Consider the following 14,004-nt stretch of genomic DNA (forward strand, 5'->3'; position numbering starts at 1 on the left):
GAAGTGTCAGTGTCTGTCTCTAACGGGCCTGCGTCCCTTGCTCTCACAGCTTGTCACATTCTGGAATGCTGTGATGGGCTGGCCCAGGATGTCATTGGCTCCATCGGACAAGCTTTCGAGCTCCGGTTTAAGCAATACCTGCAGTGTCCTTCCAAGATTCCTGCTCTCCATGACCGGTGAGTGGCACGGTGGCCTTTCTGCATTTTACAACCTTCCTTATACTCCAAATGACAAACCCCCACACTGTGACCTAGGTGAATTCCTGACAGATGCCCTGAGTTGCACTGGGCTTTCTGGACCAGGACTGTGCTGGCCCAGGGTTTTCCTGGTCTATGCTACCCTGAGGCTGAAGAAACAGACAGATGGTGGCCAACATATGGGCGATGTGCTGAATGTTCAGAAAAGCATTTTCTTGAAACTATAGTGATAGTAGCCAAGGCTACAAAAAGCATTGTAATATGTGCTCGTTCTAGCTCCTCTAGGCTCGTGAGAGCTCCATATGTCGCCTCCTCAGGTCTGTATCCTGCAGGTCGTGCATGTCCCAGTGTCCTGTCATCATGGTCAACCCCAGCCCAACTCAGAGCCTCCCTCCATGAGGTCCTGTACTAGGGCAGCAGTGACCCTTCTGATGCGCTGGTCTAGTAGGTTCTGAGTGTGAAGCTCTCTCTGTGGTCCAGAATAAGTTCTAACCCGATCTGAGTCTCAGAGGCTTTCTCTAAGTGGCTGGATAGTTGTTTTAAAGGTCATAGTAAATAAGCACAAGAATTATAAGCTATTTAGTTTATTACAGAAATGTTCAGCGTCTACTGCTGAGTTTCATGAGGGCATTAAGAATGTTTTACGCAGCATCAAGACAAAAAGGAAGTAAGGCAGGTCTCCTGCGCCCCTGTGACTACGCAGGTGCCTCACTCTTCTCCTTTTCCTAATAAACCTGTTTTTTTTAAATGTAATAAAATAAAAAGGAAGTAAAACGGGCATACTGATTATTCGATACTCTATCCTCGATTGAATTTGCATTTAAAAAACTTGTTATGTTAGTATATTTACTGTAAATAAAATTTTAGTTCTTCTAAACTTACTCTCTCCTTTGTCCCCAAAACTCGTTCTGTGACCTAGTCAAGAATGAAGCCTTTGCCTTCATTATTGTGGCAGTTTCATCTCTGTGAAATCTTCACCTGTCTGGAAAGAGACTTGAATGTTTTGTCTTTGTTCACTGAGAAACTTCTTAGAGTTCATCCTACTCAGACCTTTTTTTTTTGAGATTCTTGGTTGGGTTTAATCAATGCTTTTCATTAAATTTGAGATTTTTGGTCAGGTTTCCAAAAGTTCTTCTAAAAGTTCTGCCCTCTTTCTGTCTCTTTTCCTACTTTTCCGCCATCTTATGTCAGTTGGTTTCCTTAATGGTGTACCAAAGTTCTCTGAGGCTGTTCATTTTTCTAAATTCGGCTTCTCTTTCTTTATTCATCACACTTTCTTCTGCCTTTGGAAACCTGATGCTAAGCCCCTCTGATAAGTTTATTTCAGCTGTTAGAGTTTTCAGTTTTAGAATTTCTAATTGGTTATTTAAAAAATTATTCCTGTCTCGATATTGATATTCCCTACTTGGTAAGACAATATTGCCTGGTATTTAGTTTTCTGTAGGTGTTTTTCCTTAAATTCTCACAACACATGTTCAGTAACTGATTTAAAGTCTTTGTCTAGTTAGCCCAACATGTTAATTTCTCTAGAGACAGTTCCCATTGATGTTTTTTTCCCTTATGTAACCATACTTCCTGTTTATTTTTTTTGCATGTTTCATAATTTTTTGTTGAAACTGGAAGTTATGAATAACTTCCAGATTGGATATCTCTTCTCCTCAGGTGTGACTGTTTATTTTAATGACGTTTCTAAACTAATTCCATAAAGCCTATATTTCTTGTCATACATGGCTAGCGGCAACTCTGTGCAGTTCACTTATGAGTTAACATTGCAGAAGTTAACTTAACTGCCTAGAAGCGTTGGTGCTCCCAGTCTTTGCAGAGAAGCTCTATTGCTGTCTTGGGTACACCTTCAATACTCAGCCAAGCCCTTGGCAACTCTGCTAAGTCTCCACTTCCTGTTTGTACAGGTTATAAAGTCGCCAAGAGGAGAACTAGGAACTCTTCACCCTGTTCCTGAGCAGACGCACGGTCCTAGACATACACACTGCCCTATCATACACTGGCCTCTTAGATTTCTAGAAGTTTGTAGAAGCTTATCAGAGTCCCTATGGACATTTCATTTCCTATCTTTTCTTTTTAAGCTTTTTGATTAAGCTATTCATTGACCTAAATGTTACCCATGGCCTAGGGGATTTGTGTTGCCTCTCATTGTGTTTTGCAAAGGTCCTGGGAAAGAGGCTTTCTCCCCTCTAGGCAAGCTCCGCATCACCTTGAACCAAGATGGTCCTGGGGGCAGGCCCTGTAGACCAGGTGGTCTGTAGACTAGCAGTTCTTGGGGGTGGGACTCCCAAGGCGCCTCAGTGTTGTGCCTGCTTCTGTGACTGTCCCTCTGCTGGTGATCACCGTGAAAGTGTGCGGAAAGCCACCATGGAGCTGGGAAGGTGAGAGGGCGCCAGATCAAGTGCCACAGAAGTGCTATTCTTACAGTAGGTCTTTGTTCTGTTTTTAACACATACTCCCTCATTGTTGTAAGTATCTGGTTAGTTTCCAGGTTTCTGAAAAGTTAATTCTGGTTAAAAAAAAAAAAAAAAAGACCAGGTATTTTGTTGTTCGCTCTCCTGTTGCTTTCAAGGAGAAGAGTCTTCAGAGGTCCTTAATTTGCTATTTCCCCATTACCATTGACTCCCCATTTACTCGTTGATTTTGCACTGGGTAAATATCATGATTTTTGAAATGTGTGTCTGTGTCTAGGATCTAGTTATCTTTACATATAAATTCTTTCTTTCCTAATTGAAATGCACTTTTTAAATAAGTCCTTTCCTGTTTCAAGTATGACTGGAATTTCCCAAAGGGTAGAGCTATAAATAAGGCCGGCATATTTGACTAAACCCTCACTTGCTTTCCACAGATGCCCAAGACCTAGCCGTGTGAGGGTGATAACAGACATTAGATTGTTGGTTTTGGCTGCAAGCTAACGTTGGATCCTCTTTGCACAGAATGCAGAGTCTGGATGAGCCATGGACAGAAGAGGAGGGAGAGGCCTCAGACCACCCCTATTATAACAGCATTCCAAGCAAGACCCCTCCTCCAGGGGGGTTTGTGGATGCCCGACTGAAAGCCAGACCCCAGGCTCCTGACATGACCCAGGTAGGTCTTTCTCCTTTCTCTTGGGTGATGGCTAACTGGACTTTATTTTCAGCTAATTTTGTCTGAATAACTCACAAACCTTCTCCCCTTGGATTTCACAAAGCAGAAAATTAGAGGAGTCTTCTGTTTCCACATCACATGTGTCAAAGCCATGGAATGCCTTTGTGATTCCTGAGGTTTGAATCTCCGGTTCCTCTCTCCATCCTAGGAAACATCCTGTTAAACTGTGATCTTAATGAAGAGGAAAGAGTTTGAGGCTTTTTAGATGCTTTGGTGTCTCTGAAAAGAAAGTGGCTATAGGTTTTTTAAATGGTGAGAATTTTGTAAGTTTCTCTGTTTAGTCATTTCCCTGATTTTCTCTCCAACCCAGGATGCTATCATGGCAATTTTTCCTAGAGTTATTGCATCCATCTAATGTCACCTACCTTATGTGAGTGACAAAGGCACCAGCAAATGTGGCAAAATAGCACTGAAATCCAGTGTCTACTCCTGTGACACAGAATTGACTGGGTGGGCTTGCCTGGGCACGAACAGCAATTTGGGGGTGTTGGGGGCGTGTTCTGACTGTGGGTCCACTCCAGCTGGGATTTCTTTTGGGTCCTGTTGAGTGCTGCAGCTGCAAGTGGAAGAGCTCAATTTATAGCCACGCTCAGGGAGGGTGGTGGGGTGATGCAGAGTGGGAGTGTACATTCTTGATGAGGTGCAGCCTCTTCACACCCACAAGCTTATTTTCCAAATCTGCATGCCACTGTGATGCATGAAGGGAAAACTGGATGTGATTGGGGTTGCAGTCACCATGTCAAGGTCCTCACTATACTACTGTGGCTCTCAAAGATGAGGAGGTGAGAAGAGAGTCACTTTTCTCCTTTATGCGTTAACATGTGCTTATAGTTTGCAGGGAAAGAGCAAACTTACTACCAGGGACGACACTTCGGAGACCCGTTCTGTGAAGACTGGCAGCAAACACCTGTCAGGCAAGGTGAGAGATGTTGGGGAGCTGGCCAGAAACAAAAAATAGAAATGCCAAGTGTCCCCCCAGAGGGTCATCTGGGGAGCAGCAGAGTAACCACAAAAGTTCCTGCTGTGGGTGGGGCTGCAGGCTCCCATGTGATGGGAGAGATGAAATAAAAGGCTGTTGGGGATGTTGCTGGCCCCCTGGATGATGCTGCCAGGCGCCAGGACTGCCTGGTTCCCCCCTGTACCCCCTGTCACGCCCTTGGGGATGGTCCAGCTTCCTCCCCCGCAGGGCTTGATGCTCAGGGGGTGATGCCCAGGGGCACCTCCGTCCATTTCAAACTGGAGTTGCTTGGCAATCTGTGAAGTGTGTTCTCTGCCCTCTCTAAGTGTCCACCACAGGGGCTGAGCTTCTGTGACCTCCAGTAGAATCTAATAGTTCTCACTACCTGCCCTCACCCACTCAGGTCAGCGCCAGGAAGAATGGAGATGCTCGCTTCAGGCAGAGGTGGCCCCTGGAGTACAGCCCCTACAGTCATGGGGGGCGGGGGGACTCTCCTCGGGGAGGACAATAAGCCTCGCAGCTTATTGAGGCATCCCACACTAGAAACGGGCAGAGGAGACTTAGAGCCAAGTGCTAAGTGCTAACCAAGCCTTTACTCTCTAGACAGTTGTTTACACACACACACACACACACACACACACACACACACACACTTGAAAGTTCCATTGAATTTTAAACTCTTTCTCTCCTGAAACATTTCTATAAATCTTCCAATACTTCCAGGACTTGAATTACTCGCTCTACAGTGTCTGAAGGACATGGAGCCATGAGTTAGTTTAATGAATGGAGATCTAATTTATGCTTCTCCGTATATACATTTAAGCATTTATTGCTTTATGTTAGGGTTTTCCCCATCATCACAGAGATTTGTGCCAGGAAACTAATAACAATGCATTTGAAAATGTCCTCCATGGAGATCATCCCGGCTCATCGCCCCCAGCCAGCAGAGGACCACCAGGCTTCCCACCTGGTGGAACAAATCAGAAGAGCTCCCACATGCCATGGCCTCAGAGTGGCTCCAAGGAGCAGGACGATGTTTTCTATATACTATATATAGAACATCATGTGTTCTATATATGTGTAAAATGTATTTATATACAATCGGAACATAGACAAAAGATAAATGCTAAAGACTAAAAGAGACGCTATTTCCATTAGATATTCACTTTTTTTGAAAAACTGTATCAGGCTTAGTTTGAAATTTTCATTTATTGAAATTTTCTGGTTGGATCAAGAAAGAACACTGGGAGAAACTTATCAGGGCAAAAATGACTCTAGGCCGCAACAGAAGACTCACAACTCTCCACTCATTTCAAGGTCTCATTTGAAGGCATTAAGTTTCCTGTAGCAGTCCTCTGCCCATCTGTGCCTGGGCAGGGGCTTCTTTCCTCCCACTCTCCCTCTGCAGGGCAGTGGCCTCCTGCCTGCCCATGACCTGCACCTGCCGGACTTCTCTGCACTGACCTCCCTCAGCGGAGGCCGCTCTCCTAAGGCCGCAGGCTTGCAACTTGCAGGCCTCTCTCAGCAAACCTGTCTCTTTGGGGCAGCTCTCCCTGCCTGCTCATGCCTATGCAAGTGTCCAATACTCCTGTTCTTTTCCCTGATAAACTTGCTCTGTAAATATTAAAAAAAGCAAGAAAGCATAAAGTTCCCTTTCCTGTGCAGCAAGAACGTTGTACAGAATATCCTTGCTACTTTGTCAGCAGTGATTCCCCCCCTATATGGAATTATCTCTGGTGTCCGTGAGGGGCTACACTACCCCCCACAGTGGTGAAAGGCCATCATCACGAAATTAGTCATCAGACATTTTATCCTATCCTCTAAAAAAATTAGCCTGTCTAAGTTCCTTTGCAGACTGACTTGCTGGACACACAGGGACCTGCCAGCTGCAGGTAGCCTGCCCTCGCCAGACCGTGGGAGCCAGCAGCAGCCTGGGCAGCACTCAGCTTAGGAGTGGGAGTGGCCTTGGTCCTGGACTTTGCAGAAGATTCTCCCCTGGAAAGGAGGGTCAGCAGGGCGCTTACAGGCCGGAGACAGTGTGCCTGCCCAAAGTCCTCCCCTGGGCTGGGAAGGCAACTTTAAAATCCCCAAGAGGCTGAGCAGCTGCAAACCCTCGTGCCCACAGGGTGTGAAAGGAAACCTCTTTCTGAAGGGCAAAGGGTGGCCTTGAGACTATGTCCATGTGTGTGAGAAACAGGTTCTCCCAGAAAGCATCACATCACACAGTGACCCATATACGTGTTTTCCAGCAGCTCCTCACTCACCTCGGTGACAACAGCAGGACACCACCCCCAGCTCAGCCAGGCCAGCCAGGATGTCCTGGGAGACACAGACTGCTCCGTTTTAGTCGGGGAGTCTCTCAGTTCGTCATGAAGCAACTTCACAAAACAGCCCTTGCACTGTGCGGCTAGAACCACTTAATTCTAAAGCAGTCACTTACACTTAGCAGTAACACTTGTTCTGCTCGGTCATTTATCTCAGGGCCTTAGAAAAAGGGGATGAAGAGACCAAGGCAGCCTCCCCCACAGGTTATGTGCTTGCTCTGTCTCCCAGGCCCGGGTCAGGAGCCCCAAGTTCTGGGAAGGCCCCTCCCCATCATGGCTGGTCCCACTCTTGGACAGGAAGGATGGGAGAGCACCCTACCAGCACACAATTGTGCATGACAATGCAGTGGGGGTGGGTTGAAGGCCTGGCTGCCTGCAAGCTTTTCCCTATAAAATATTGGGTGGCTAAGCGACAGGCGAATGCTAAGATTACCATTGTAAGAGATGAAAGGACGTGTTTCTTGTTGTAGGGTCGTTGGACATCTACAGCATGCCAGAGGGGAAGGCGCACTTGGCTCCTGCTGGAGAAGCTCCCACCTACGTCAACACCCAGCACCTCCCGCTGCAGGCCGGAACGGCCTCCGGCAGCAGTGCAGAGAGCAGCCCGCGCAAAGACCTCTTTGACATGAGTGGGTTTCCATTTGCTTCTGCTTTACTTCTCCTTTGAGGTTGCTTTTTTCTGCTTTTTATTTGCAGCCTGTGCAATTACTGAATGTTCTGCTAGTGGGGTTTGGATTAACGGTGATGACTAGCTGCTCTTTTCTGGATCATGACTGGGCTTTTCAAAGCTTTGAACTTGGCCAACATCTGCTTGGGATTTTAATCTTCTTCAGTCAAGAGGAAAAGCAGGTTCCTTCTCTTTTTTTTTGGAAATGATTTTCCTCCTGAATATCTGCAAATCTATCAAGGCAAACAGTATACATCAATACATGCACTTGCTTCTTAGTCACTTAAATATTAATTGGCTATTAGATGCCCAATCCTGATCAGTTGCTCAGGACACCTGGACAGAATGGCCTGGCCCCTTTTTCTTCAGAGCTCTTGGGTCTGTTGAGCAAGACAAACACATAAACATGCAGGTGCATGCAACCTTCCCCGTGAGTGCAATGCTCACTCTCCTGCACTTTTTCACACATTCTCCCTCTTTCTCCTCTTGGTCCTCTTCATCAAGTACCTACCATGTGTCAAAAGCATTTTATTTGTTGGGGATAGACACAAAAGCAAAATAGACAAAGTCTGACTGTCACAAGTTTTCCATGACAGTATGCATGACCAGGCAGGAATCCATATACAGTGATTTCTGGGCCAGAGCCAGAGGAGAGTTAGACTGGGCTGGGTTTTGAGATGGAAAATGGGAACCAGAACCCTAGATTTCTACTCCTGTTCCCAAAACCAGAGAAGGAGAGACAGAGAATAGAAAGGGTTTTGGAGAGGCCCGTATCTATTGAAGAATATGCAAAGAATAAATTCAGCACTCTGTGTGCTTTATCTTGAACTACTAGAGCTAAATAATCGTGGTGGTGGTGATGATGGTGATGATGACAGTGATGGTGGTGGTGGTGATATTACTGAGAATAATATAAATGTTCAGCTATTTCAGAAAAACCAGGGAAAGGTAGGATAAATCAATAAATCTTTGTTCCTCCCCAAACATGCAGAATATTTAACAAAAATTAAAATGACTTAATTTCAGATCCATTTGCGCATTCGCTCTGCCCATCTCCTTACTAACATTTAAGTGAGTACGTCCGGCATATAGACTGTTCCAGGAATACGTCGGTATCTGGGGATATAACGTGACCAGGAGAAAGCGGACTCTGTCCTGGCGGTACCTGCTTGCACAGAGTGATCCAAACGACTGCCACAATGCCTTGACCTTGCAGAGTGCTGCGCGCATTCTCCTGAATGCCTCTGCATGTATCTAGATGTACCTGCATGCATCTCACCGCATTTGAAAATTGAGCATTGCGACTTGATTAGGTGTGCCAGGCTGATTTTTTTGTTGTTGTTGTTGTTGTTGTTGTTGTTGTTGATTGTTGCTGCTATTAGGTCCTCAGTGAGTAGTGTGTTCTCAAGGGTGTGAAGTTACACTCCTTCTCAGCTGCTCAGGGGACAGAAACAAGCAAAGGCCTAGATGTTCTAGCCTGAGGCAAGACACGCAGGAGTCACCCCGTAAATGGCAGTTATCCTCATTTAAAAAATTTGCTGATGCAAAGATTTTGACATGAGCCTTTGGTGGTTTGGGTATACATGGCTGTGCCGGTTATCAAAGCCTTTCAGCTTCCCTTCCCCTTTGGGTACTTCCTTTGGTTCTGGAAGGTTTTTACTCAGAAGAGAACAGATTTGTTCAAGAGGCTAGCTGCTGTTCCAGAGAAAGTAGATGGCATGTAATATGCAAGGCCTCCTGCAGCACTCAGAAATAGTCATTCTATCCAGCTAGACAAAGGGTGTGCTTGAAACTTTGGCACAAGGCACCATGGCCAGCTGCCTTGGCAAAGCAGACTCATCAGAAAGAGTCATGCCGAGATTCAGGCGGTACTTTCAAATGCTTGTCATGGAGAGTGCAGTTCGATCACTTTTCTTTCACTTCTCCCCCCACTCCGCCCCACCCCTGTGGAAGTTGCCTTACATTTCCATCTCTCACATTGTGCTTTTTAGTATTTATTCTTCTTGGGTTTACTTATTGCTGGTAAATGTTGTTGACAGAACCGTTCGAAGACGCACTCAGGAACCAGTCCTTGGGGCCTGTGCTGAGCAAGGCGGCCTCTGTGGAGTGCATCAGCCCCATCTCGCCCAGAGCCCCCGATGCCCAGATGCTGGAAGAGCTGAACGCAGAACCTTGGTACCAAGGAGAGATGAGCAGGAAGGAGGCAGAGGGGCTGCTGAAGAGAGACGGGGACTTCCTGGTCAGGAAGAGCACCACCAACCCAGGCTCCTTCGTCCTCACTGGCATGCACAACGGCCAGGCCAAGCACCTGCTGCTCGTGGACCCGGAAGGCACGGTGAGCCCGGGGTCGGTGGGGACCGCGCCCACCTGCCTCCGCCCCACCACCTCCTGTGGGTGGCTGTGCCGGCAACCCCATTTCCCTCCTCCGCCACTGGTGTCACTGAGATCAGTCCCCCAGGACTCTGGAGCCCAGAAGGACTTAGTGTTTAGGCTAGAGTTGGGCTGCAGGAGCCCTTTCTCACAGGCTTGCGCAAGGTGTAACACCTGGAAAAGCACCAGGGCCGGGCTCAAAGCCTAACTTCTCATATCTTCTTAAAATAAATAAATGCAAAGGCTGAGGATGTTTTTCCTTCCAAATGCATTCATAGTGGCATTTAATAACAAAGACCTCTTTTGTTAGAATTTTAGAATTCTTTTCAGAAAGTTCTGTTTCCTCTCTGAGGCTACTTCCTAGAGTGTCTATTTCTAGTTCCTGTTCTCGGTGGTAGGTTATTTTAATTGCTTTTTCACAACAGTGCCTCAGGCAGAGAAATGTGGTGTGATCTTGTGCCCCTAAATGTTGCTGATTTCAGCAGCTCTGCAAGAGGCATGCCTTTGCAAACCGGAACACTTGTCTTTTGCGTTCTAATCCCCTCCTTACACGTGTTCTTATCCCTGGTCTCTGGCCCGTGTCTTTGATGCTGACCAGGAGAGGGCGCCCTTGTCTTGTTCCTCAAAGGGAATGGTTAGGCTTTGCTCCCTCAATGATGTAAGCCCTTGATGGCTTGTCCTGTTATTCACTCAACAAATGCATGCTGAGTAACTCCCACATTCAGGTATTGTTTTTGGTTCCTGGGATAGGTCAGTGAGCCAGTTTATTTTATTTTATTTTATTTTAATTACTTAAAATTAATTTACTTTTATTGCAGTAATATTGGTTTATAACACTGTGTCATTTAAGGGAATAGCTTCACACCGCCTCAGATGTATGTCACCACACCCACCATCCAAGCACCCACAGTCCTCTACCCTGGACCACTGGCTCTCTCCCTCCTTTCCCCCTCGCAAACCCCCTCTCCCCCTCCAGTAGCCTCAATTCTGCAGTCATATTTCTAGGTAAATTTTATTGCTGTTTAGTTTTGCAGTGAGCCAGTTTAAGAAGAAAATCTCAGCTGTGGTGGAATTCATACATATAAATTATCTAATTATTTTTATCCTGTCTAGGTATTGAAGTTTATCTAATGCTTATTCAGCATCTTTTGAGATAATGTAGTAAGGATGTGATTTTTTTCCTTAGACTCAAATGTGGTAAATGACCCAGGCAGATTGTTCTTATGTTGCACCTGGCATAAACCCTGCACGATATTGGCATAGTAATTACGAGATATTGCTGGGTTTGGCTACCTAGTATTTTCTATAAGGTTGTTTCAGTAGCTGTTCATGGGTGACCTGATTGGCTGCTCCGAGGTTTGAGTTACAGGGTTGTGCTCTCCTTTTCACGGGCTAGGTCACTCCCCATCAGAGAGTCTTCCTTAGCCATTTTCTTTCCACTCGAACCCCCTGGGTACCCCCTGGGGTAGCTTCACATCAAAATGTATCACCAGCAAAGATTGATTATTTGCTGCTCTATTAGTTGCTTCCCCCATGACTAAAGTCTCCCAAGGATAGCAGTCTTGTGCACTGCAGTACCCCCAGCATCTAGACTGGCACATAGGGTGGCCAGACTTGGACAGTGGATACCTGGATCAGTCTCAAGCTTTCCCAGCCTAAGAGCTGAGAGCCCATAAAGATGATTCAGGATCTCGTGCTGTTGATGGGTGTAGAATCACAAAGGGGTTTTCTCAGCAGAATCCATCCAGCGACCTTTCCATTCACATAGATTCTCTATTAATTCAGGGATTCTTATTTAAAAGAAAATAAAAGGATGTAACTATTTCAGTTGAAATTGGTAGGTTTCTTTTTTAAGTTCACATTTCGCGAAGTGATATCATCTTATAGGTCAAAGATGACTAGTGTTTTGTTTGCTTAGTTCTTATAGACAAAGAGATGAGCTTAGCAGATACAAACTACCAGTCCCTCTTACGCTGTCACATACCGGCATCAAGATACTTTGGAGATGAAACTATAGTTCAACCAGATGTCTGAGAGACCCACCCCACATGTCTCTATGTGACTTAACTTTTGGAGGAAAAATTTTAGTACCTTTGAGAAAATTTATAAGTCACACTAATAGCTAATAACACACTAATAACTAATAACACTAATAACTGTTCTTAGTGGGGGGAGGGCTGCTGAGTCTGATCCTATGGAAGACAGCTATTGCTGAAAAAGAAAATGGCAATAAGAGACTTAATTACAAATGTAATGTCGCTTCTCTGCTGTGAGGACACCAAAATAGACGATGAACACATTCTCTTCAATATTTATTCCTCTGATTTTCATGATAATTGGTTGGTCCCTGACTATAAAAGGGGAAACTTGGCAGAACAGATTACTCAGAGAAATAAGGATGCGAAACAGTCTGTGTCTAAATTTACTACAGGTACCAACCTGGGTGCCTCTCCTCCGTGTGCTGATTGGTCAACATGAGGGCACACGGGGTTGCTGGAAATGGGGGAGCAGGGGACAAGGAGATCATGGCAAGGGGTGAGCTCCCTTGGCTGCTCATGATGCTGATCCTTACCCAGCAGCTGGAGAGAGGCTGGTGGCTGGTTGTAGGAGCAGCTCTGAGATGGAGTCTGGAACACTCTTTCCTCCCTTTTGACATCTTCGGGATTCTTTAGTCAGCCCTCCTGTGTCTAAAATTACTGCCTGAGTCATTTGTTACTGATTCATCCCTTTGGCCTCGATGGGCCAATATGGAGTGGGCCCTGCGCTTATACCTGAGCCAGCCACTGTCCACCTGTCAGGCGCTACACGTGAGCATGGCACCCCAGCAGCACCTTCTGTGGCTTTGGCATTCATAGACCCTCAGACTATTGCCTAACACCCAGTGCTATTAGTTTTTTATTTTATTCTGAGAAACACTAAGAAAACTAGTCCTGGCCCCTTAATAAACCCCATTGTCTTCAGTAAGACTAAGCCGTGTTGCCCTAACAATGAAAGCAGGAATCCTCGTGGGTTTAAGGTAGCAAAGCTTTAATTCCCACTCGTGCCATGTGCGTGTGCGTGTGCGTGTGCGTGTGTGTGTGAGTGAGTGTCTCAGCTGCTCTTCTGGTCCCTCTGGTCCTTTAGTTGAGTGATTCAAGGACCTAGGTGGTATCTGTCTCCTGTGTCTATGGGAGCTCCAAGGAGAAGCGAGGTTTGGGGAGCCCACAGGGCACCAGGTCCTGTAGGCTGCAAAGGCTGAGACACGCATCTTCATTGCTGGGCTCAGCGACACAGCCTTTCACTCTTTCCTGCCGTCACTTCTGAAATGTCTGGAATAAGCCATCACAAAACCGCTTTTAGTGAAGCTAATCAGCCCCTCGCTCCCCCTCGCCTTACTCCCAGTTCTCAAATGAGCACAGCTGGCTGCTTCTCCTCAAAGTTATCTTAGTGCTCACACTCCAGGTCAACCAGATTCTCAAGCTGACATTTCTTGACGTTTCCCACCACAATGAATAGACTAGCCCATTTGCGCTGCTTCTTTCACTTTGTAACCAGTGTTCTGGTCTCCGGGGGTGTTTTGTGCCCTACATACATCTATCAGCGCTAGGAAGGGGCAGACCCAGTGGGCCTTCCTCTCTCCCCACCTTCCCTTACCTGTCTCTGCCAATGGTAGCTTCTGGTTTAACGCACAAGCAAAGGTCGAAAAAGTTGAATGGATTCCCCTAGACGTAATGATTGGCTGCAAAAATTATCAACATTGTCCTATTCTTCAATCACGTGTACCTCTAGCCTATCAGTTATTTTGGAGTATTTTTTTAAAAACACAGTACCGAGTTATTTTTCTTCAGAATCATTGGAGACTCATTTGCTCAAATACTTGAGGGTGAGCTTTTGGCAAACAGTTCTCCTGCATGGCCACAGCTCAGGCGTCAGAATCGACTTTCCCAGGATGCTTACCACCTAGTTGGCACTTCACAGTTGCATGAAGGGTCCAGGCAGAGTCTTGTCTCTTTCGTCTCCTTCAGCCTGCACCAGTTCTCCTGGTGCCCTCGTCGTTAGTACATATTGGGGGACATGCTTTCCCAGCACACTTCAATCTCTCCATTTTTTTAAATCCTTGCTTGTTGTTTTATCCAACTGGTTATAACCCATCACAATGTAAATTTTGAGGCATCTTTAAGCTGGTTCCTGTGCTTTTTTAAAATGTCACCATCCTTTCAGCACTTCTTCCTTTTGACATAGACCATATATAGCCTTATCTTTCCCTGGTCTGATGCTGCAAATAGTCACTTTTCTGCAAGAACCTTGGCTCGGTTTTTTTCACTGGGCACACTCCTTCCTTCTGGGAGTGTGTTTGTT

The 14,004-nt window shown here is 46.0% G+C and overlaps 1 protein-coding gene across 1 annotated transcript in view; it reads left to right on the plus strand.

Annotated features, from left to right (window-relative positions):
- The window catches only part of SHC3 (SHC (Src homology 2 domain containing) transforming protein 3), a 105,705-nt gene that overhangs the window by 82,676 nt on the left and 9,025 nt on the right, over positions 1–14,004 (plus strand). Inside the window, exons 7-11 of the mRNA XM_004685037.2 lie at positions 50–176; positions 3,137–3,287; positions 4,179–4,266; positions 7,100–7,258; positions 9,336–9,631. Of these exons, the coding sequence (XP_004685094.1) occupies positions 50–176; positions 3,137–3,287; positions 4,179–4,266; positions 7,100–7,258; positions 9,336–9,631 (821 nt within the window). The remainder of the gene's footprint in view (positions 1–49; positions 177–3,136; positions 3,288–4,178; positions 4,267–7,099; positions 7,259–9,335; positions 9,632–14,004) is intronic.

Source organism: Condylura cristata, unplaced genomic scaffold (genome assembly GCF_000260355.1).
Source record: "Condylura cristata isolate star-nosed mole 26May11 unplaced genomic scaffold, ConCri1.0 scaffold00017, whole genome shotgun sequence".
In the NCBI taxonomy this organism is placed as follows: Eukaryota; Metazoa; Chordata; class Mammalia; order Eulipotyphla; family Talpidae; genus Condylura; species Condylura cristata.